The 23,517-nt window shown below is 46.8% G+C and overlaps 1 protein-coding gene across 1 annotated transcript; it reads left to right on the plus strand.

Moving 5' to 3' along the window:
* The first annotated feature begins 536 nt into the window (after window positions 1–536).
* On the plus strand, window positions 537–23,304 carry LOC137428706 (uncharacterized). The gene is made up of 4 exons (XM_078777715.1): window positions 537–1,005; window positions 4,059–4,115; window positions 15,049–15,144; window positions 21,499–23,304. Exons 1-4 carry the CDS (start codon window positions 822–824, stop codon window positions 23,088–23,090), a joined length of 1,929 nt encoding a protein of 642 aa, XP_078633841.1. The 5' UTR covers window positions 537–821; the 3' UTR covers window positions 23,091–23,304.
* The last annotated feature ends 213 nt before the right edge of the window (window positions 23,305–23,517 follow it).

The following is a 23,517-nucleotide window of genomic DNA, read 5'->3' on the forward strand; positions in this document are numbered from 1 at the left end:
ATGCAGCTATTGCTGACATGGAGAGAAACACGCAGGTATTGCTGAACTGGGGAGAAACATGCAGGTATTGCTGAGCTGGAGCAACATGCAGCTATTGCTGAACTGGAGCAACATGTGGCTATTGCTGAGCTGGAGAAACATGCAGGTATTTCTCACTTGGAGAAGCATGCAGGTATTGCTGACCTGGAGAAACATGCAGGTATTCCTGGGCTGGAGAAACATGCAGGTATTCCTGGGCTGGAGAAACATGCAGGTATTTCTCACCTGGAGAAACATGCAGGTATTGCTGAACTGGGGAAACATACAGGTATTGTTGAACTGGAGAAATTTTCAGGTATTTCTCACCTGGAGAAACATTTAGGTATTTCTGAGGTAGGGAGAAACATGCAGGTATTTCACACCTGGAGAGAAACACGAGGAGGTTCATTGGGAGTAATGGGATGGGGATGTCCATGCACCCATCCGTCGAGTTTATCTATGTATACATATACATGCGCACTGGGAACGTCAAAGAAAGGAAGGGGATGAGTATAATATCAGCTGAAGTTGTCCATTCTCCCTTTGACCTTCTCCACATCGGACCGATTCTGTTCCTCAAGTTAAAGTGAAAATCTGAAACAAGAATCTTGGGTTTGATGTCGATTCGAGTGATTCCGGTTAATCACAGGAACGTTAAACTTGTTTTGTATTTCTGGGGAATCGACACACGTGGTGTATCACGGTTCAACACATCGGGACGTGGAACCCGCAACTCTTGTGAATTGATTTGCTCCGTGCAGAGGGTCATGGACCGAGACCCTCCGAGCTGCGTGTAGAGGATCATGGACCAAGACCCCCTGAGCTGCGCCCCCGATCCGATCTTGTTGAACTCCAAGCCGGGTGATGATGGAGGAAACGGAGGGGGTGTGGGAGGGGATTCTGGGATCTGCGGGTTCAGGATCCTGGACGTTCAGAACCTTCGTGTTGGAGAGGACGAGACGGACCAGGAATCAGGTCGAGAATCAGGTACGGGGTTACCTCATACGGGGGATATCTATTTATGACGTACTCACTGTAGGGGGGACATTTATAAGTTGAACAGCACTCGGTAGAGCGCATACCTCTGCCAGGCTGAACAGTTTACCTTTTGTATCCCAATGGTAGGTCGGATCTGGATTCGGACCTGAACCACAACCGAATCGCCTTGTTCTTGTCACTTACCCAACTCATCCATTATGTTTTGTCATATTCGGTCCACAAAAGCTTTTTGAGATGTCGTGCTCTATATCGGTTTTAGCCCTATCAGTATCACTCAATGGTGAAGAGTCGCTCTAGAAAATGCTCAGATCCAGATTGGGATTCGGATCTTCACCAAAATCTAATCGTTTTGTCCTTGTCGCACACCCAACCCCTCCACCAAATTTCGTCCGAATCTGTGCACAATTTTGAAATATCCTATTCACAAACAACCAGACAGACAAAGAAAAAGGCGGTAGCCTGACCTGGACCAAATTTGGCGGAGATGTAGCGAATGTGACACCGACGAAATGATTAGATTTTGGTGAAGATCCGGATTCGGATCCGGCTACTGGAATTTTAAAAGTAATTCTTCACTATTGGGAGATCAGGCCAAAACTACACATAGCAGGATATCTCAAAAAGTTATTGACGGATTTGGACGAAACTTGGTGGACCGGTTGGGTGTCTGACGACAACGATTCGATTCGATTTTGGTGAAGATCTGATTATGGATTCGGATATGAGAATTATTTAATTCTTTAAGTGATTCTTCGCCATTGGGAGAAAGGGCCAAAACGGGTCCGACGAATTACCCAAATGTAAGTGAATTTATCCAAATGTACCCAAATGTAAGTCGTACTACGTAAAGGAAGGTTATTTTATGCAGTAAAACGTTACGGTGTGCTTCTTCACGTCCAAGAAAACGAATGCGAACAGAATTTTACAATTTACATTTTATTTGTAAAATTTTACAATTTACATTTGGGTACATTGTGCTTTCATTTGGGTAAATCCACTTACATTTGGGTACATTTGGGTAATCCACTTACATTTGGGTACATTTGGGTAATTCGTCGGACCGCCATTGAGTAATATGGCCAAACAGGTGGAGATATGCTCTTTGCTGAGTGCTGTTCTAGTTTCCTGCTGTATTGAGGGCATTCAATTTCTTCTTCCTGTCCATTACAAACATCCTGTCCTTCACACTCTTACTTTGATTAGAATAGCGACAATCTTCCTTCCCTTTCCTGTTAAATGACCAGCATTGCAAGACCCCAATCTCAACCTCCTTTTTCACCTCACCCAAACTCGTTGATCTGAATCCAAATGACAAGGCGCTGCATGCTCACCCACTTCAGCCTTACAGATCGAAACTCAATGCGGCCCTGGTGGTTCTTCTACCCCCACCATCCCCCCTGCACACACACCGACCCGCCAGGCAAGGTCCGAACCCGATGAAGAATGATGCCAATAATACATTTCACTCTTTCTTTAAAAGAGCGCCTGCCCATGGTTATTTACTGAGAGTTTTACATCTGGATGACTCGCAATGATAACTCCCAACCTGGAGGACCAGGGATTTCAAGTCATAGTTCTATCTCCGAGCCATATTTTGACTGAGAACTAGTGATAAGAAAAAGATGCGCTGAATAGACAGCGTTATGTGCTGCCATATTTATCAGAATGCAGAATCTCACATAGTCATTCTGCCCTCAGGGCATGAGACAGTGTGAATGCTCATTCAAAGATTTTCTCAGTCACTCTGCCCTCAGGGCATTAGCCATGTATATCAGAATACAGAATCTCACTGTCATTCTGCCCTCAGGGCAAGAGACTGTGAATGCTGATGCAAAGATTTTGTCAGTTACTCTGCTCTCAGGGCATTAGCCATATTTATCAGAATGCAGATTCTCACATAGTTATTCTGCTCTCAGGGCATTAGCCATATTTATCAGAATGCAGAATCTCACATAGTTATTCTGCCCTCGGGGCATGAGACAGCTTAGATGCTGATTGAAAGATTTTCTCAGCCACTCTGCCCTTAGGGCATTAATATCCTATCCTGCTAAACCGAAGATTTTTGAAAGTGCCAAAAATTCGATTTTTCTTCTCCAATGTTTAAATATATAATTCAATTGAAATAAAATAAAGATTTCATGGTTGTAGAATTTTTTTTGCCAGACAGACAGAGTAAAAAAATGATGCCACCCCTCTCTGCCCCTGCACGATCGGGACAAATTCGGAGCCAGAGTACTGCTCAACTACAGGTTCGTTTTCCGATCATTCAATTGAAATTAAGTTGTTCCTCATTCATAAACTGATATTTGTAGATAGATAGACAGACAAACAGACCGACAGACAAAGTGAACCAATTGCTTAACCCTGCTTTTCGTTTCGTGGGCGCAAGGCAACAACAGGATGTGAGTGTGACTCTCATCTCTACAGAAGAAAGCAGAGACGGAGGCCAAAAGGGAATGTGAAAAGGAAATAGCCAATAATATTAACAAAAAAACCACCGTTTAGAGGCCATTTTCCCCCGCAAAGTGGGGGTTGGCCTTTTCGGGGACCATGGTTGTTATTGTTTTTTGGTCCCCTTTTTGAAGCAATGTTTTACGGCCGGATGCCCTTCCTGCCGCCAACCCTGTTTGTCGCCTTTTTACGATAAACAGGGAATTACCAGTGTACTGGTACTCAATTTGCCGACCTCGGAAGGATGACAGGCTGAGTCAATCCCCCTGGCGTTAATTCAGCGATCAACCGGGATTCGAACCCAGGATCCTTGGATCCTAAGCTGGCACCCTAGCCGCTAGCCCAACACCAGGGACTAGCCAGGGACTAGCGGCTAGCGGCTAGCCCAACACCAGGGACTAGCGGCACCCTAGCCGCTGGCCAATAATATTAACAACAAGACATTATTTAACTAGATATGGTAAAAGGAAGGGGTTAAGAGGAGTGTGGGCCCATTTCGACCGAGACTTTAAGATGTACTGATCTTGAGTGATGAACCTTTCCAGATGTTATTTTGTTCGTCGTTTAAAGCGGGTTTTGTTTTTGTGCAGATTCTATTGTGGTGGTGAAGGTGGAACCTGAACCTACAGGTGGTTCTCCCTCACAAGGTAAGAATCCATAATAACATTGTTCATTATTTTTTGTGAAAGACATATTTTCCCTTTCTTCCCAAAAGTATTGGGACAGCACACACGAAATTGAAAGGAACCATCCTAACCTGCACGTGCACGTTTTCCTCACAATTCAAATCAGTGTGTTCATTGTAAAGATGTGCAGCAATTATTGAAACCTGATACAGCAATTCATGGAGCTGCGCCAAAATAAACAGCTGATGGACTTTCAATGTGGAATGGTCATTGAATGTTAGAGGTTCACAACATTTCCCTCATATTGGCGCTGCTCTAGTAGAGTTTGGGTGCGGTATACTTAGGCAGTTAAGACCGAAAAATAGGGCGTATCGTTCATTTTTTCAGGAAAGCACCAAATTTGGCACAGATGTAGTATGGACCTATACAATTGTTTTCCTGAGGGGCGCCCAAAAATTCAGAACCCCTGGTGGCCGCCATATTGAATTTCAACATGACCGCCCTCTGTGACCTATTTCCCTCAATAACTTCTATACTATGAGCGATAACACCACAGTTCCAGTGTCTTACCCCATGTTTTCATGGTGTCTGAATCCAATGGGATCAATTGCATAAAGATTGGCATCCATCATCTTTAATTTCAAGATGGCCACCATGGTGTTTCCATTTTCCTTGAATCTCTCATAGTATTTGAGGTAAAATTTCAATTCCAAGTGATACACATTGTTTTATTGGTCTCTGATAACAATGGAATGGTATTAATTCATCAAAGTTACACACAGTTGCAGTTTTAACTTAAAATATTGTGGGCACTTGAAAGGTGGAGGCTCTCGCACAGACGCGTAGTACTACAAGCACTGTCCATCGCAGTCACACAGTGATGTGCAGGGCAGATTTGCCCTGGAGCATTTACAGTTGCCTTTACAGGCCGATTTACAATGGCAGCTTGTAAGCTCTGAACATGCCTCCTGTATCAGTGGTATTGTGGTCCAAATTGGTGTCCAAGAAGTCCCTGTTTTCATCCAGCCCCAATCAGCTGGTGATGGAAGTTCTGGGTAGGGCACAAGTGCCTGACTCCATACGTGTCCAGCCTGAAAACATGCACGTTTTAGGTGTTGTTCGAAGGCGTCTGCTGTTGGGGGAATGTGATCAATAGTTCTTGCCTTCTTCGTGAACAAGTGTCGGCGCATGTCATTCACTGTCTTTATCTCGGTAGTCCTGTCATAGAGGATGGCAACATATCTTTCTATGCTCTGTAGTTCCATAGCAATAGCGTCCACAGATGGCCTATAAGCGAGAGCATGAAAGGTCTGCGTGATGCTGGGGTATGCCTCCCAAGCCTTCCAGGCTGTCTTTTTCCCAATTTGGGCAAAAAATGACACTGTGTCGCAGCCAGTGAAGGCATGAAATAATGGTAAAGACTCGGACTTCCTGCGGCCAAGGCCGGTGGCAATTTTATGGATGGCAAGGTAGCGGTAGCTTTCACCAGTGCCAATGGCAATCCAGAGTTCCTCCACACCGTGTGACTGGTAGGTAAAGTAGTGTGCTATTGCCAAGACCACAATATCAGAATCTACAGTTCGAATCAATACCCGTTTTCTCCCCCTTTTCACGGCATCCAGGACATTTTTTTGGATTTTTTGAATTTTCTGAATTTTTGGGCGCCCCTCAGGAAAACAATTGTATAGGTCCATACTACATCTGTGCCAAATTTGGTGCTTTCCTGAAAAAATGAACGATGCTTCCTCTTAACTGCCTAACTAGTATGGAGGGTGTGGAAGATAACACGTCATGCTATTGTTAGAAAGTGCAAAGTTTCTCACAGATCGGGCCAGAAGAACCTTGAAATAAGGAAATGGTGCAATATTTTGTTTCTTGTAAAGTTGGTACAAAATGTGAATGGCAGCGTCCAAAAACCGTCTTTGCTACCAAAAGTGCCCGAAGCTCTTCTTCAAATCGAATAAAAGACCTCGTATGAAACCTCAGTTAAAACCTTATTCCTGTCCCTATCCCAGTATATTGCAAATGTTTTGGCAGAACTGGGAGTGGATTCACAACTTTGCTGCTTTGGCTCTTTATTCTTTTCTGAAACGAGTCCAGATTCAAAGCTTTATTTTTGTACGGATGTTAAGGGATATCGCTTGAACAGCAGTTCAGCACATCAGCAAAAATACTGTTACAGACGTGGCTTAGATGTTATTTACCGAGCGGTTTGGTATGACCACGTCTGCACAAGTTACCCGATTATACCCGAACGTTGACTAATCGCGCTACGCTAGGTCAATGAAGGAAAAGACACACAGCTGGGATTAAAATGACGCGACACCAGGGATACGGTTCTCAAGACCTCCGGAGGAGATTATATTCGTTCGGAAGGTTAGATTACAACTACAAGAGGGACAGCAAAGGAAGATAGGCACTTAGACACAATCTTATATTAACCCCAACAGACGACAGATAAACGGGACAAAAGGCTGACTCACACGGGGATTGATGGCTAGGAAAGGCAGGATCGATGGCTCCAGGTGCACCTGGGCTCAGGGACAGGGTACTGTACGGTCCAGTAGATGCAGGAGGTTTCACAGCGCTCGAGGTGGCGTCTTGTCGTCTCAAGCTGGGGGCGCATCTGACCTCACATCCGGTGAGTCGCTTCGTATATCCGGCGGGGAGTGACACGCCCTCGGCTCGTTAGCTCCGCCTCGTGGAATCGGCACGTTGCTTCTCATTGGGTGCGTGCGGGGGTTTTACCAGGCTCCGCCCTTGACGAGGAGCTGACAGCCAGCCCCTTCGTGGTAACCCCGTGGAGCGCATGGTCATGGCGGCTAACCGAGCTGGTGGGAGGACGCACACTCCCCCCGCGCGCCGTGGTTGTAGTTGTTGTTGTAGCTGTAGTTGTTGTTGTTGTTGTTGTTTGGGGAAGAAGATGGAAGGAGGTATGGGAAAGGTCCTAAACTCACTACTGGTGCCATATAATCACATTCTGGTGCAACGAAGAGTCATAATTAATGGAAACGAGTCCTTAACTGACATAGACTAAGAATAACTAGCAAGATGTCCGAAAGTTGTCTACGTGTGATGCGGTGGACCTGGGCACGACATTTAATGGGGGAAAAAGGGGAAGGTCGGTTCTACAGAGTGTTATTTACCGGCAATGGGACTAGGGAATGGGGGATTGGGGATAGTTGGGGAGTATTGGGGAAATAGGGGAATATTTACAAGCGGATATGGAGGCCAAATTCCATATTCGCAACATTGCACCCTTCTCTACCCTCGGGGCGTCCCGACCCGATAAATTTTTACCTACTTTAGTGTGGCACGCAATGTAGTTCCCTCTACTATTAACTCTACCCTGAGTGCGACAGTTTTACAGATATTCACAAATGAGTAAATATGTCCCCCTGCGACGTTGCACCCTTCTCCTCACAGAAACACACCCACAGGATAACCGAATCCGGAAAGAATCCTCAAACTAAACATACAGCCGGTAGGGAGCATTATTTACACAAGACTACGCTGATATTTACACTACGATCCAGGACCTGTTTTTGGAGGAACACATGCAGATGTTATGCATAGAGAGAGCACGCATGCTAGCATCGATACACCAACCCACGAGTGCTCTGTGGCCTACGGCCTTTAATAATGTGCAGAGCACCCCTTCCAAGCATCAAGCACCACCCCATCACACAGTGAGCACCATCCGGTGCACCAATAAAGTGTTTACAAATCACCGGTGGTGTCGCAGCCGGCCGATGTTCTGCCGCTGGTCTTGCCTTCATGTGGTGCACTTGGCCTTCTTACTTCTTTTAAACAAAATAAAGAAAGGCGCCAACCGCGTCCATTTCTTTATTGTGGCCGTCAGGGGGCCAACTATAAGTGGTTCACCTGTATGGCATAGGTGCCACGTTGACCCATAGGTCCATCCACGGGTGGTGCTTGGCCGCAAAAGAACTGCGGTCCATTGTGGGTGGCCACAAACATTGCGGTCCATATGGTGTATCGATCCCAGCAGCAAGCAGCAAAAGTGCAGGCCCACAACTGCGAAGCCAGCACCTCTCTCTCCTCTCTCTCTGCCCCAAAACCAGATCCTCGGAGGTGGGAGACAAAAGAAGCAGACAAGTGAGTAAGGTGGTAAGGGCGCAAAAGTGCACGCAATATAAGATGATGCACACTGGGGGCACATGGGAACCAGGTGAGACAGGTACGTTCCTACCGTACGCCCCCCCCCCCCACCAGGTAACCTACATGGCCCCTCCCTTACCCCTTACTGTATCCACCAAACACAACACTACCCATAAACATCTACTTTACCAACCAACAAACATCCCTACTGTCTTCCCCGTTCCTCCCATATACCAAATTCGTCTTCTCTCCCTCCTAACCAATCAAATTTGCCATTTTCAACTCAACATCATAATTTGCCATCTCTAACTCAACATCATAATTTGCCATTACCAATTCATCATCAGTCCCTCCTAGGGAGGGAGAGATGGAATCACCCCAATGTCTCATCCACGTCGTGATGCGTCTCACAATCCACACAGCAATTCTCATTTCCTGCACACAGAACAAAGAAAACACAGGTGTGGAGTCATCATCATCACCACAGGTAAGTGGCTGCGTATGGTGCGACAGGTTCATCAATCCTAACTATTTCCTAAATGACTTTAACAACTTTACACTACCCGGGGTCTTTCTCCGGCCAAACCATTGGCCCTCTTACACTATGGGTTCTAAAAACCAATTCCCATTGGCCAACCTGTGGTGCTTTTCAATTTGGGGTCTCACTCCCCCGATTCATCTCCCGGTGCCCTCGCACAATTTCTGGGCTGTGGCGTGTCCCTCTCCCAGTGGGTCTACCCACCTGCACACCTCCACCACTGCAGTTGCCTCCGAGCTTACCTGCTCCTCACCCTAACCTAACTACCTGGGGAAGGCCCTCTGGCTCTCTCCCCACTCGGTGCCCTCTCTGGCACTGGGCTACCCGTGTCCGTCCTCCGGATCCTCGGGCCCCATCCACAACTCTACCGGCTCCCAGAGCCCACCTGCGGCCTCACCTGGCCGACATCCTCACAGTGGTGGAGTGCCCAACCAACTACACACACTAACAGGCTACACGCCCAGCCATTTCCACAACACTAATGCACCCATCCACAACACCATTCTGCAACCGCACCACAGATGCCAATATCCAACCACAATTTACCTGTACCCTCTACCTAACACTTACACTACCCGCCCCGGGTATCCGTGATGGGGGTCCACTCTTCCCCCATTCACACCTTCGCACCATGCACACCACTCCGTACCACTTACTCCCACTCTCTCCACACACCTGTACTTGCACACCTGTGCTCTCACACCTGGTGCCACCTGCACCCTTCTCTCCCCAAGCGCATTCGCGCTGATCCACAACACTCATTACTCACACACTGCTCCACACACCTGTCCAGTTGCACACCTGTGCAATCACACCTGTTCAATCCTCACACACACGGCATCATCTCAGCTAACTACTCCCTTCTGAAACTTGCGCTTCCCAGTCGTCCCTTTAAACTATTGCGCTCCCTCGTCATTATCATCCATACTAATCTACCTGCGTCCCCACTACAGGTATCAGTCACTAACTAAACTTAACGTTACCTAATGTCAATCTCTTCTAGATCCCTACTAATAACCTAACCCACCCGGGCTAGTTTCCACTGCCATCAACCCCATAAGCTATTGCTCCTTTGCCCCCACATGGGAAGGATGGTGGATTTGCCATCCCACCACATCGGGGGTCTCTCACTACCAATTTTGCACATCAAATTCCAACAAATCGAAAATTTGCCAATCACTACCCATCATCTGCCAATCACTACTGCCAATCCCTTGCCAATCATCAAATTTTGTTTTTCTCTAATTTTGGGTCCAAAACACTAACCTCATCACCCAGTCTACTCACTAATGCCTCTCGGTGCGCCAATTCCTGTCCAAAGCCCGGCTTCGTAAAGCCAAGCAATGGATGCTGGTTGTTTTGTGCCAGCGGCTGGATGCGTCCGGCATTCGGTGCAGGGACGGGGGCTTACCCGTGCCGAGATCCCACGCACCATCTCGGCACGGAGCCATCCAATTGCCCGATCTCGACCTGCCGGCACGTCTCACCAAAAAGTGGTCGCCATGACGACCCTTTCTATCCAGCCGCCCGCTCCGCCTATTGGAGCACAGACGCGGCCGTTCAAAGCGAGGCCCAGCGTGGATCGCGCACGGCGGTCCTTTCGAACCCGCCGTGGCTCGGATCCCCGCTGGTTCTCGCGGCACGCGAAGCCCGGCACGCACCGAGGGCCCGATTCGGCTATAAGTCGTTCTAAACTCTACCCCGTCTAACGTCGATGCTTCACCTGGACGCTTACACCCCGCAGCCCGTTCCTTGCTCACACATCCAGCCGTGCCCATGCTCCTCGTACCTTTCCTTACACACCCAGGTACACCCATTCCACTCACAGCCTTGGTCACACACCTGACCACCGAACACTTTGGCACACATTCGTTGCTCGCACACCTCACCAATACACCGCTTCGCGCCCCCTCCTCGGTCACCTCCTCTGTGACAATCACAGGTGTGCCCTCATTCGCACACCCAACCACGTGCCTCACCACCAACTCCAGCGTGCATTCCCACTCACGCTCTACCATTCCAGGTGTGCATCCTTCCATCCCAGGTGTACATACTCGCTCACCTGTCATAACCAACTCACTCTCCTTGTCACTCTCAATACTCTCACCTCCATTCTTGACAGCGCACTCACCCTTACTCTTGACAGCGCACTCTTTCCTCGTGCACCTGTCCGTCACACACCTTTCTCGCGCACACTCTCCCGTTACACCCTCTGTAACACTCACCACAGGTGGACACTCTTCCTTACTTCTGACAGCGCACTCTTTCCTCATGCACCTGTCCGTCACACACCTTTCTCGCGCACACTCTCCCGTCACACCCTCTGCAACACTTACCACACCGCGCTTCCATGTGCCCCCTCGCACACGCGCTACGACCGACTCACTCTCGCCAGCACCCTCACTACTCCTTGGCACGCACTTTTTCCTCACACACCCCAGAGTCGGACTTTCTCGCACACCTCCTCTTTCGCACACCAGACCTGTCGCACACTTCACCAACGGCCTCTCACGAACACCCGGGTCTATCTCGACCCCCAAGCTTCTTAAATCCCCTGGCGCATCATACGCACGACCATATTGGTCACCACTTACACCGGGTCCTCTTCCTCTTCGCTTCTCCTCCATCACCTGCGAATCCCTCATCCGGTTAATGAGCACATCATCACGATCCAAACACAGACTTTGGACCAATTCTTTTATCTCCTCTTTTATCTCTTTCTTATCCCCTCTCCGTCGCTTCTTAATTTCGCTCATCCCTTCTTCCACTTCTTCTAATTTCTGCTTCACCTCTTTTATTCCCCGGTACGTCTCCTCAAGCTCATCCTCTAAGGCTACCTTGACCGTTTCCATGTGCGTCCTCACCTGCCGGTCCTTCGTCTCCATTACCTCTATCACCTCGTCCAGCCTCGTTGTCAGTCCCTCACGTACCATCTGACATTCCCTCTTCGTCGCTATCAAGTCATCTTTTAGTTCTTTCTGTGTCGCTTTTAAACCTCCTATTACCGCTGTGTTCTTTTGAACCTGCTCCACTAACTCCGTCTGTCCCACCGTCAGCTGCTCCACCTCCTGCGTCAGGTCCTCTATGCCCCCTTGTAACTTTACAGTCCCCTTTCTCACCTCTTTCTCCATGCGCTCCTTACAGTGCCTCACCTCCTCGCGCACTCCTCCGACCTCCTCACTCACTCCTCTCCTGATCTCCTCTCCCATCACTTGCATCTCCTGCCCAGATGCCACCCTCATCTGCTCCATTTCCTCCCTGTGAGCATCCAGTTTGGCTTCTACCCCCATTCTGACCCCCTCTATCTGCTGCCCCATTTGGTTAACTTCCCTTTCCGCTTGGTCCCTCATGTCCCTCAATTTGCCTTCCATGGTGTTTTCTAACCCCTCTAACCCTTTTTGCATCCCTTCCATTTGATTCTCTTGAGCGGCCATTCTGTTTTCTACCCCCGTTAACCCCTCCTGTATTTCCCCTAATCTATCGTCTAATTTCCCAAATTTCATGTCTAATCCCTTAATGGTACCCCTCGCTTCGTCCCTCATTACCCCCATTTCGTTTCCCATTACCCCCAATTGCTCACTCTGAGCCCTCATTTGCTCACTATTCTGGGCCATAAGGGCCTTCATTTGTATTAAAAACAAGTTCAAATCCACCGGTGGCGCTGCCACGGTCGCGGGCGCGGTGACCAGCGAGGCGCCATTTTGTGCGTTTGCTACCCTCGCTGCTTCGCTCTCCTCCTGTCCCTCATGTCCCTCAATTTGGTCCTGGACCGACCCTGCCTCACTCTCCCCTACCAGACCCCAGCTGTCTTGATCCGCCATAGCGCGACTTTCAAAATTCGGGTTTTTATTTTCGTATAACAAAATCAAATTTCGCCGTTATAATTTCGCGCGGGAAACGCGCTCCGAATCGATTCTAATTGTTACAAATTTGGGCCTAATAAATTTAGTCCCGGGTCCGAATTCCACTCCTCGACACCAATTGTTACAGACGTGGCTTAGATGTTATTTACCGAGCGGTTTGGTATGACCACGTCTGCACAAGTTACCCGATTATACCCGAACGTTGACTAATCGCGCTACGCTAGGTCAATGAAGGAAAAGACACACAGCTGGGATTAAAATGACGCGACACCAGGGATACGGTTCTCAAGACCTCCGGAGGAGATTATATTCGTTCGGAAGGTTAGATTACAACTACAAGAGGGACAGCAAAGGAAGATAGGCACTTAGACACAATCTTATATTAACCCCAACAGACGACAGATAAACGGGACAAAAGGCTGACTCACATGGGGATTGATGGCTAGGAAAGGCAGGATCGATGGCTCCAGGTGCACCTGGGCTCAGGGACAGGGTACTGTACGGTCCAGTAGATGCAGGAGGTTTCACAGCGCTCGAGGTGGCGTCTTGTCGTCTCAAGCTGGGGGCGCATCTGACGTCTGACCTCACATCCGGTGAGTCGCTTCGTATATCCGGCGGGGAGTGACACGCCCTCGGCTCGTTAGCTCCGCCTCGTGGAATCGGCACGTTGCTTCTCATTGGGTGCGTGCGGGGGTTTTACCAGGCTCCGCCCTTGACGAGGAGCTGACAGCCAGCCCCTTCGTGGTAACCCCGTGGAGCGCATGGTCATGGCGGCTAACCGAGCTGGTGGGAGGACGCACACTCCCCCCGCGCGCCGTGGTTGTAGTTGTTGTTGTAGCTGTAGTTGTTGTTGTTGTTGTTGTTTGGGGAAGAAGATGGAAGGAGGTATGGGAAAGGTCCTAAACTCACTACTGGTGCCATATAATCACATTCTGGTGCAACGAAGAGTCATAATTAATGGAAACGAGTCCTTAACTGACATAGACTAAGAATAACTAGCAAGATGTCCGAAAGTTGTCTACGTGTGATGCGGTGGACCTGGGCACGACATTTAATGGGGGAAAAATGGGAAGGTCGGTTCTACAGAGTGTTATTTACCGGCAATGGGACTAGGGAATGGGGGATTGGGGATAGTTGGGGAGTATTGGGGAAATAGGGGAATATTTACAAGCGGATATGGAGGCCAAATTCCATATTCGCAACAATACCTTATTATACATGGATGGATGACTTGATCCAAAAGGATGTACATATCTGTTCTTGGAAGTAATCATTCTTTTCAAAGAGAGCTAGGACATCGAACAGAACAGGATGTAACTAGAGAGAGGATGGAACACACCAACAGCGGGGTTGAGGGGGAAAAACAGAGGGAGACTTGGACAAGTAAGGGATGAGGACACGCAGGTTTGGAAATATGGACACAGAAGTAAACTGTCAGGAAATATATACTGGAAATTTGGAAAGAACAACTTAAGAACAGGGAGCGTTAATGGGGTTAGAAAGGATCAGGATTTGAATGGGGGTCACCTGTGATGGTAATGAACAGCTGTCTTGAAGATTTGGATGGAAGTTGGATTCACATGTGGGAAAAAGAGGAGCGATGAGTGGAGGTGAGTAGTATTCCTAGATTTTGGGAGATTCACAAGAAGGGGGTTGAAGGTGAACTGCATGCAGAAGTCGGGGGGGGGGGAGAGGCAAAACACACACAGGGCAGAGGGTTCAATACCAGAAAGGAGTCAGAAGAAGACAGAGAGATCACCGATCTGTCGGCTATGTGGAAGTGAGAGGCCCATAGACTCAGCTTCATCACGGAAGATTCCAATGATGTTACATCTTTGGTTTCCACGGCGTCAAGCTGGGCAAGGTGTGAGCCAGGGCTGCCATCCTAGAGGGGGGAGCAGTGTTCCATCAAGCTCTGTATGTAGGCCTTGTAGGTCGATAAGATTTCAGGTGTGCAAAGGAAGGACTTTGCATGACGAAGGATGCAGAGTCGGTGATTGGCTTTGGAGGCCAGTTTAGAAATTTGGTTTGCTTAAGAAGGATCATCGCTGATTGTGAGACCCAAGAGTTTGAGTGACTGAACTTCTTCAAGGGGATTGTTAAGAAAGAGATGATAGGGTTCGTCGGACGGTCCTTGGGATATATACACGTACAGGACATTAATCCCGAAGAACACAAATGGGAAATCCTTGATCGGCAAATTGATTTTAACATTCCCACCTCACACTTTCAAACACAGGATGAAGGAAAGACTTTGTCTAATACGTGCCTGTTCTGGATGAGGTGTGACTCGTAAAAGAAAGCACCATGTTTAGTACAGTTCCAGTGTAAAAATAATTTGACCCGGATGACTCGCCGGTCATCAATGATGAACAGCACCTGCATTTAATCATCAAGAGCCTATTCTGGTATAATATTGGATTTTGTGCAGGTGAAACGGGACCTGTGGATGCTGGATGTCTCCATTGGATTTCAAGTGATGTCCATGTGAAGGAAGAACTGAGTGAAGATTTTCTCTCTGTCGATGGTGAGTTTAGTGAGGCTCGTATCTACAACGGGTTATCTGTGATGCTCTCCTGTGTCTTATTCCGTTATTTACAGTTCCTAGGTGTCAGGAACAGGAAGATCATTACTGTTTTGAATAAAATCACGGTTTATTCTCATAAATAGTTTGTTGATATACATACAAGGGTGCACAATGAGCTTTGGTGCAGGAGGATGCCATTTGGCCCATCGGGCCTGTGCTGCACCAACCCCAGTATCATCTCCCAAGAACACACATGCTGCCACCAAGTCCCACCAATATCCCCATACCCGTCTATCTTCAATGTATCCAGATACCTGTCTAACTCACATTTAAACTTATCCACCCCTCCATTGCCACTCCCTTTCCAGGGAGGCCATTCCATGCATTAACCACTTACGAGAAAATCTGAGAATCGGCATTCACATCGTCTCATGCCCTGAGGGCAGAATAAGTATGAGAAAATCTGTGAATAAGCATTCACGTCATCTCATGCTCTGAGGGCAGAGTAACTATGACAAAATCTGAAAATCAGCATTCACGTCATCTCATGCTCTGAGGGCAGAATAACTGAGAAAGTCTGAGAATGAGCATTCATGTTGTCTCATTCCCTGAGGGCAGAATAACTGTATGGGATTCTGCATTTCATAAATATGGCGACGCAAAGTGCTGTTTGTTTTGTGCCTCTTTTTCACAAAGATTGTTCCAAAATCCGCATTTTCTCAGCGAAGAGTTGGCAGAAGGTTTGTAATTCTGCAAATACATGGATAAACCTCAATGGCAAGGTAAAATGCATGTCAGCGGAGCATCGTCGGCTCTGGACCGTTCTGCTTGGCCCATCATCTTTGTACGGTTACCATCACCTATGCAAGGTTTATGAAGAAAACGTACATCGATCGTGTTCAGAAATGCAAAGCGAGTTTCTCTCTTTCTACCTCTACCTTCACACCTTACTGGAATATACTTTCTCTGCATCGGACACATTTGCTCCTTGAAGGTTGCCTATTTATCTGATGCAGACCACCCTCTCATTAACTTTATCCAATCTAAAACTCCCAAATTACTTATCCCCTCAAGGTTTGCTCTTTTAAAATCGAACAACGTTGCACCACGATCCCGTACTTCACATCTCAACAATAGAGTAGTCCTTACTGCACTGTGATTGCTTCTCCATACACGCTCTCCCTCCACCTAATCCACAATATTGGGATCATTACTTAAGAAGAATGATGGCACTTTGGTCACAATCTGTGACAAAATCCAGGAACAAGTCGATTTGGAAACGCTGCGCTCTTAAAGCACTCTTTAACGATGAGCAGTGCGATTGGGAAACACACATTTAATGCGCTATTATAAGATTAATGTGACCCCTCTCACCCATGACAGCTTCCACCACGGTAATATCAGAACAAGCTGATTCGTCACACGGTCATGGATTGTTTAACCCCAATATGGGGCCGTTCAAAATTACTGAACGCTTTTTTTAGGGAGACGTGTACTGTGCGTGCTGAAGGGCTTGATTAAACCTTACTAATAATTTTTATTCGACATTGATTAGATTTTATTGGAGTCCCTCATCGTGAGTAACACTGGAAGTCTGACGTAACAAACCCGGGCAGTGTACAATCAGCAGAGGCTTACAGGCCTGATGTCTTTAGGCCCACCAGAAATCCAAGATGGTGGCCATATTCTGAGTGACATGGAGGGTGGAGTCAAGCGACAAATGTGGGTGGGGTCCAGCAACTGTCTGACCAATGGGTGCACATTTCAAAATTCGATCCCCAACAAGGACCCAAACAACCATGCAGAGCTCTTGTAGACCTGCGACAGTGCGACATACCACAGGTAAAAGGGAGTCCGACACTCACTTTCCGTCCTTTCACTCACTCACCGCAGGCAGGTTGGTGGACTTTCTGTCTTCTACCGACTCCTCTCCGGCCTTGCTCCCCCAGCTCTCTCTGTGCTGTCCCACAAATATTCCTACAGGTCACACGAGATCTGCCTGCAACCCTCTTATGGTGAAACTGCCAAAATCAAGACTCTCTGCTCACCTTCACTCTTTCATTCCTCTTTTCTCCCGCCTCTGGACCAAACTCCCTCACTCTCTTCAATCCCACTCCTCCCTCCAGGTCTTTAACACAGATGTTCATCACCATCTCTTATCTTCCCCCATCCAAAACCTTGATCTTTTCTACCCCCATTAATTTCACCCCAGATCCTTTTTGAAAGACCGACTTCTTTCCTTGAAGTCCGAGCAGTGTCCATGTGTTTTATACCTCTCCCACCCCCCCCCCCCCACCTTCCCATGCCTCCTCCCCCCAAGCCCTTTCCCCCCCACAGATCTCCCGATGTCCCTGTTCTCTCCTGTTGTGCTTGTGTACTTCCCTCTCTCCCCATCTTGTCTCCCGCTCCCTTTATTGTATGTTTTCTATGTGTCCGTTTGTATTTTTGTGATTAATGTTAGCTCTTACACAAGCCTCGATGTTGTATCCCAAAAAATAAATAAAAAAGGACACAGCACTCCCACTCATTGGCTTTTACACACGTTATGTTAAAAAACAATCATGGACTAGGTCCAAAAAAATCCTCATCTACTCTGCTTTTTCCCTGTTCTGGACCCCATTGACCACTGGCAAGTTAAAGGCCCCCATAACAAATACTCTTCCCTTATCACATACCCTTCTAAATTCTTCACACATCTATTTTTCCTGCTCTTCCCTCGTACCAGGAGCCGTATGAAAGCGTCATCCAATAAAACATACAAAACCCAGTGAGAGCAGTTTTGGTGGTTGAGATGGATTTGCTTGCAGTGTATTCCTCGTAGTTCGGGAATCAACCACCACACATCTTTCTGAATGGCAGCCAAGTGTATCTGGATTGTGGGTTTTGGTTTCTGGGAAGGCCGTCTAAGTATTATTGGAACAGAATTTGATCCTTACACAGAATTGGAGTTGTCAGTTGATCAGATTTTCTGTAAACCATCTGTGCAATAGTTAGGGTTATGAAATACATAGTTCCAGAGCACTTTGTAGGCCAAAGATCTGTGCCGTGTCTTGATACTGTCAAGTCCGTGGCCGATGAACACCAGCCTTGGCGGAAAGCCGGACGGTCCTTAATTGCCGAGGTGAATGGCCGCAAGCTTGGCGGTACTTTTTGTGGCGTGTGCGGGACTGAAGGCGGCGAGGTCCTTACCTGGGCGAAGCACACGGGTTGATTCCCGAAACCCACAACAAATAAACACACACAACCATAAAATGCAACAATGAATTTAATGAAGGTAAATGTAATGAATAAGAAATGAACGGTGAGGTAAGTCTAATATTTCCTACTTGAGGATCCTCCACTCAGACACAGAGACGAACAAGGGGAAAGATAAAATAAATTAAATTGTTTTACGCTGGCCGGCACTCAGCTTGGCGTCCAGAAATGGCCTTTCGGAGCCTGATGGTTGTGAAACCCGAAGTCCCACAGGCGGGAAACACAGGATGGCAGTGGCACCGCGTCCGTCGCAGCCATCGGTGTAAGGCAAGCAGAGAGGACAGCCTCCTTTGCCTCCGAAGAGCACCACAGCCAAAACAACACCTTACAATGCTGCCCACGCAGCCAAGAGCTCACCACTCTCTTCAAAAGTGTGCCCAAACTCCAAGCTCCAGGACCACACAATGGCGCCGCCTTCCTTGTCCAAAACCGAGCCACAGAGAGAGAGAGAGAGATTATTTTTCCTTTTTGCTCGCTCGAACCTTCTCGCTCTGATGTCACACCGTCCAATCGCCCAAACTCCGCCGAATCACCCCATGTCCTCTTGGCTAATAACGAAGCTTGGGGCGTGGCCTTCCGGCTACTATAGTTTGGAGGTGGGGTTTATTTTTCGATCGAGAACATTCGGCTTGCAGGGGACGATTGTTACCTTCGCAAAAGCGGAAGGTTATGTTTTGATCGCTGTGTATTTATTTGTATGTCTGTGTGTGTGTGTGTGTGTATGTTATTCGCATAACTCAAAAAGTATTCAACCGAATTGCATGAAATTTGGTGGGATGATTGGTTATTATACGGGACACATTTGATTAGATTTTGGGAGCAATCGGGTCAAAGGTCAAGGTCAAGGTCACGAAAAGGTCAAAATCGTATTTTTACCATAGCGCGGTCAATTTTTATCCAATTGGCATGCAACTAATGCCAAAATGTTCAGAATTCAATGCCCGATCTTGTGATATACGACATGACCCAGTGAAGACATTACCCTTGTTAGCGGTTGGGGGTCAAAGGTCAGGGGGGTCACGACCTTGCAAAATGTGCGTTTTTTGTCATAACTCGGTCAATTCTTATCCGATTTGCATGAAATCAGCACCAAACTGTTCACTGTTCTGTTCCCTACACTCCCATGCCAAGTACAGAACAGTAGCTGCGGCGAAGGTATGCGCTCTACCGAGTGCCCGTTCTAGTTGTTATTGTAATGAACGTGCGTTTTTATGGCCAGCCTTGTAAATGTAAAAACGTAGGGAAAAGCCACAGGATGCAATCACAGACTGGGGAAAACTAACTTTAATCCCTACCTAGTTAACATAGCTCCACCCCCCGTGTGAAGACGCATAACCAATCTTAAGCTCCAGTTTTCCTACTTAATACATCGAAATGTCTCCTACGTGTTCACGGTCCACGCTTATACTATACAATCCTGCCTCCGCTATGGTATTTCATCCTCTACCCCCACAAACGTAACAATACTCTCCAACTCTTTGATGCATTCACAGTCTTCCATTTACGATAATACCCAAGTGATGGGGACACGTACAAGGACATTGTATAATGTTCAAGGACATCCCCTCTCCCAACCAGCAAATATTTTTACCCCTGTTACATATCACCAAACCCATCCCTCGTACATTCAGGTTACTGTTTCTCCCCTCTTCACCTGTTGCCCAACTGTGGCTCCACTCCCACAGGGTCAGTGCATTTCCTTCTTAGCACCGATGGGAAGGTCATATTGCAGGCTTGGAAATGCACAGTGTGGGTTTAAAATTATGATATTTACTATTTGTCATGTTTGGGAGGAGATGGCGGGGGTGGGAGCTGAATGGACTGTGAGAGCCTTTATAAATGTATTTTTACCCTGCGCTCGCAAAGCAAAAATCAGGGTTAGGCAATCGGTTGCGTATGTGCGGCGTGTCTGCATTTTAAAAATTCAATATTCTCTGCAACTGTTGGTCCGATTGGGACAAAATTTTCACCATAGGAGTGCCTCCGCCTGTAGAATTTTTTATTCATAATTATGACGTCATAAGTCATGTAGTACTGACGCCATCTTGGAAAAACATTACACCTCTACATCTCCAAAACTGCTCAATGGAAAAAATTGAAACATGGCTCATTGTAAAGAACTCCGCATAGGGAATAAGTGTTGTTAACAATGACGTCATTGGTGCCTTAATTATGACGTCATAATTCGACAGGGACAATGCTTAGTCTGATCAGTTTGAAATTTATTGAGCGTGATCTACACAATAATTACATTGGAGAATATAAACTCATCATTTCATCGGTCATGTGGTCTGGCAGCCATATTGGATCAAAGAAAAAAACGTTCAAAAACAGAAGAGTTGGCTCGCAACAAGTTGACTGCACAGGGTAAATATTCTTTGAATACCATCTAGTTTTTGATTGGTTCTGGGGCCGTAAGAGAAATTGTACTCGATTTTTGTATCTACTGCTAAAAGGAGAAGTGTCCGATCATGTGTGTGTGTGAAAAAACCGTGAAATCAACATAATTTACAGCAATCCTTTAAATTATATTAAAGTTTAGGAATAGTCTATTCTGTACAATTAATTGTGTGTGTGTGTGTGTGTGTGTGTGTGTGTGTGTGTGTGTGTGTGTGTGTGTGTGTGTGTGTGTGTGTGTGTGTGTGTTATATGTATTGCCGCCACCCACTTATACATTTTCTTTCATCCACAGGTACTTTTTCGCATTTACCGTATTTCCGTAAGTCCGATTTGTTTTCAGGAACACAACAATTATGGTCAACAATTTTGAAATTGCCACTCTCTTGTCTAAATGCTAAAAATTATGTTTAAAAGATTATTTGAATTACCCATTTCGTGCTAGGAACGGTCGGTTAAAAGCGTCGGTGAACAGAACCAAATCACTGAAAACGCACACACAACACAGGCACAAAAGGCCTCGTCAGCATTCATAGGTCATTTTGAAATTCACGTATTGTCTCACTCGAAAGTGGAAATTGATTACCAAGTAGGAAGTTCATCATTTCCTCATTCTTTCTTTATAAGATCCATACCATTGTGTTGATGCTGTTTTTTACATCCCACTGATTCTGATATACATCCTGACTTTTTTTTCTTCAGAGAAATCAACGACTCTGCTCAAGATGTTTTCCCGCACCAAGAATGTCCATACCTTTACCGAGAGATCTTTGCAGCAAGAGCAGAAGAGTCACTGTGCGAAGTCCAAGGATTCCAAACAAAATTTAAATCATGACCAGGTAAAGGTGAAGATGGACACTTGTGAAAAGACCCACAAGTGCACTGAATGCAATAGATTATTCAGTTGCACATCATCCCCTCAGGTACAAATGAATACCCACACCGTCACAAGTCCGAACAAGTGTAGTAGCTGCAATGATGCATCTGAGCAGAACTCAACCCGCCAAGTATGTTGGAGGATTTGTTCAGGAGAGACACCATTCAGATGCGGTGTATGCAAGAGGTTTTTTCAGAATAAATCCACCTACCAGAATCACAAGAGGACCCATACAAGGGGAAAGCGCCACACGTGCACGATATGTCAAAAAATATTTAATCGGAAATCAAAGTACGAGGAACACTGGAGGTCCCACACTGGGGAGAAGCCGTATCAGTGCAGTGTGTGCTGTAAATCATACTGTCGCGTCTCAGTCCTTAAGATACACATGATGATCCACACCAGGGAGAAGAAGCAATACAAGTGTACTGTGTGCTGTAGATCATTTGGTCGCTTTTCAACCTGCAAGTTACACATAAGGACTCACACTGGGGAGAAACCGTATAAGTGCAGTTTGTGCACTAAATCGTTCTGTGGCAGTACAGGCCTTAAGGCCCACATGATGACCCACACCGGGGAGAGGCCGTATAAGTGCAGCGTGTGCTGTAAAACATTCTGTCGCGTCTCAGTCCTTAAGGCCCACATGATGATCCACACCGGGGAGAAACCGTACAAGTGCAGCGTGTGCTGTAAATCATTTACGCAGAGGTCAACGTACCTGGGGCACATGCGGACACACACCGGCGAGAAGCCACACAAGTGTACTGTGTGCAGTAAAACATTCGGTCACATCTCAAGCTGCCAGTTGCACATACGGACTCACACTGGGGAGAAACCATATAAGTGCAGTTTGTGCAGTAAATCGTTCTGTGGCAGTACAGGCCTTAAAGAACACATGATGACGCACACTGGGGAGAAGCTGTATAAGTGCAGTGTGTGTTATAAGTCGTTCTGTGGCAGTACAGGCCTTAAGGCCCACATGATGATGCACACCGGGGAGAAGCCATTTAAGTGCACTGAGTGCTGTAAATCCTTCACTCAGAAATCAACGTTACAGGCACACTTGGGGACACACGTGGAGGCGAAAGCCTATAAGTGCACTGTGTGCGGTAAATCATTTGGAAGAAATTATAACTGTAAGGCACACATGCGGACCCATACTGGAGAGAAGCCCTACACGTGTTCTGTGTGCAACAAGGCCTTTGGTCAATCCACAACTTTATATAACCATCGCAAAGTACACACAGGGGAGAAGCGCTTCAAGTGTTCTGTGTGCAACAAGGCATTTGCTCGTTCATCAAACCTAAACGAACATCAACGAAGGGAAAAGGAAAAACTACGACGAAGCAAACAACAGGAAAAAAATAGCTGTTTGAAAATAACCTGGAAGGATTCTCCCGAGAATTCGGGAAAATAGAAGCACAATGTGTCAATTCCCCCCGAAGAAGATGAACGAGAAAAATTTTGGAAGGGAATTTATGAAGGTCAAAATAACACAAGGAGTTGGAATGGATCTGAAAGTTGGGAAAAGAAAAAGTGGCATCTAAAGGAAATGCCCCGGGTGATAATTTGACAAATTATTGTTTTTATTTTTTAAATGACTGGCAAAAATGCCCAAACTTCAAAAGCTCTGGTCTGGGTGAGATTCCAAACTTCTGGAGAAAGCAATCAGATGTTCTCCACAATCACCATGTTCAAGCATTTCAGGAACTTGATTGACATTAACTTGAGCAGTGTGTGCTGTAAATTTTTGTCCTTTTTTTTTTTTTTATGCCTCCACCAACAAATTCGCCAGAGGCATTATGTTTTCGAGTTGTCCGTCCGTCCGTACGGGCTAAACCTTG

This window comes from Myxine glutinosa, chromosome 5 (assembly GCF_964187855.1).
Source record: "Myxine glutinosa chromosome 5, kmMyxGlut1.1, whole genome shotgun sequence".
NCBI classification, from domain to species: Eukaryota; Metazoa; Chordata; class Myxini; order Myxiniformes; family Myxinidae; genus Myxine; species Myxine glutinosa.

Bases quoted from the DNA above. Each gene is read 5' to 3' on its own strand.
- LOC137428706 (XM_078777715.1), top strand. From the start codon at position 822: ATGGACCAAGACCCCCTGAGCTGCGCCCCCGATCCGATCTTGTTGAAC. The intron at 1,006-4,058 runs GTACGGGGTTAC...GTTTTTGTGCAG, and splicing joins GGAATCAGGTCGAGAATCAG to ATTCTATTGTGGTGGTGAAG. The intron at 15,145-21,498 runs GTGAGTTTAGTG...TTTTTTCTTCAG, and splicing joins AGATTTTCTCTCTGTCGATG to AGAAATCAACGACTCTGCTC.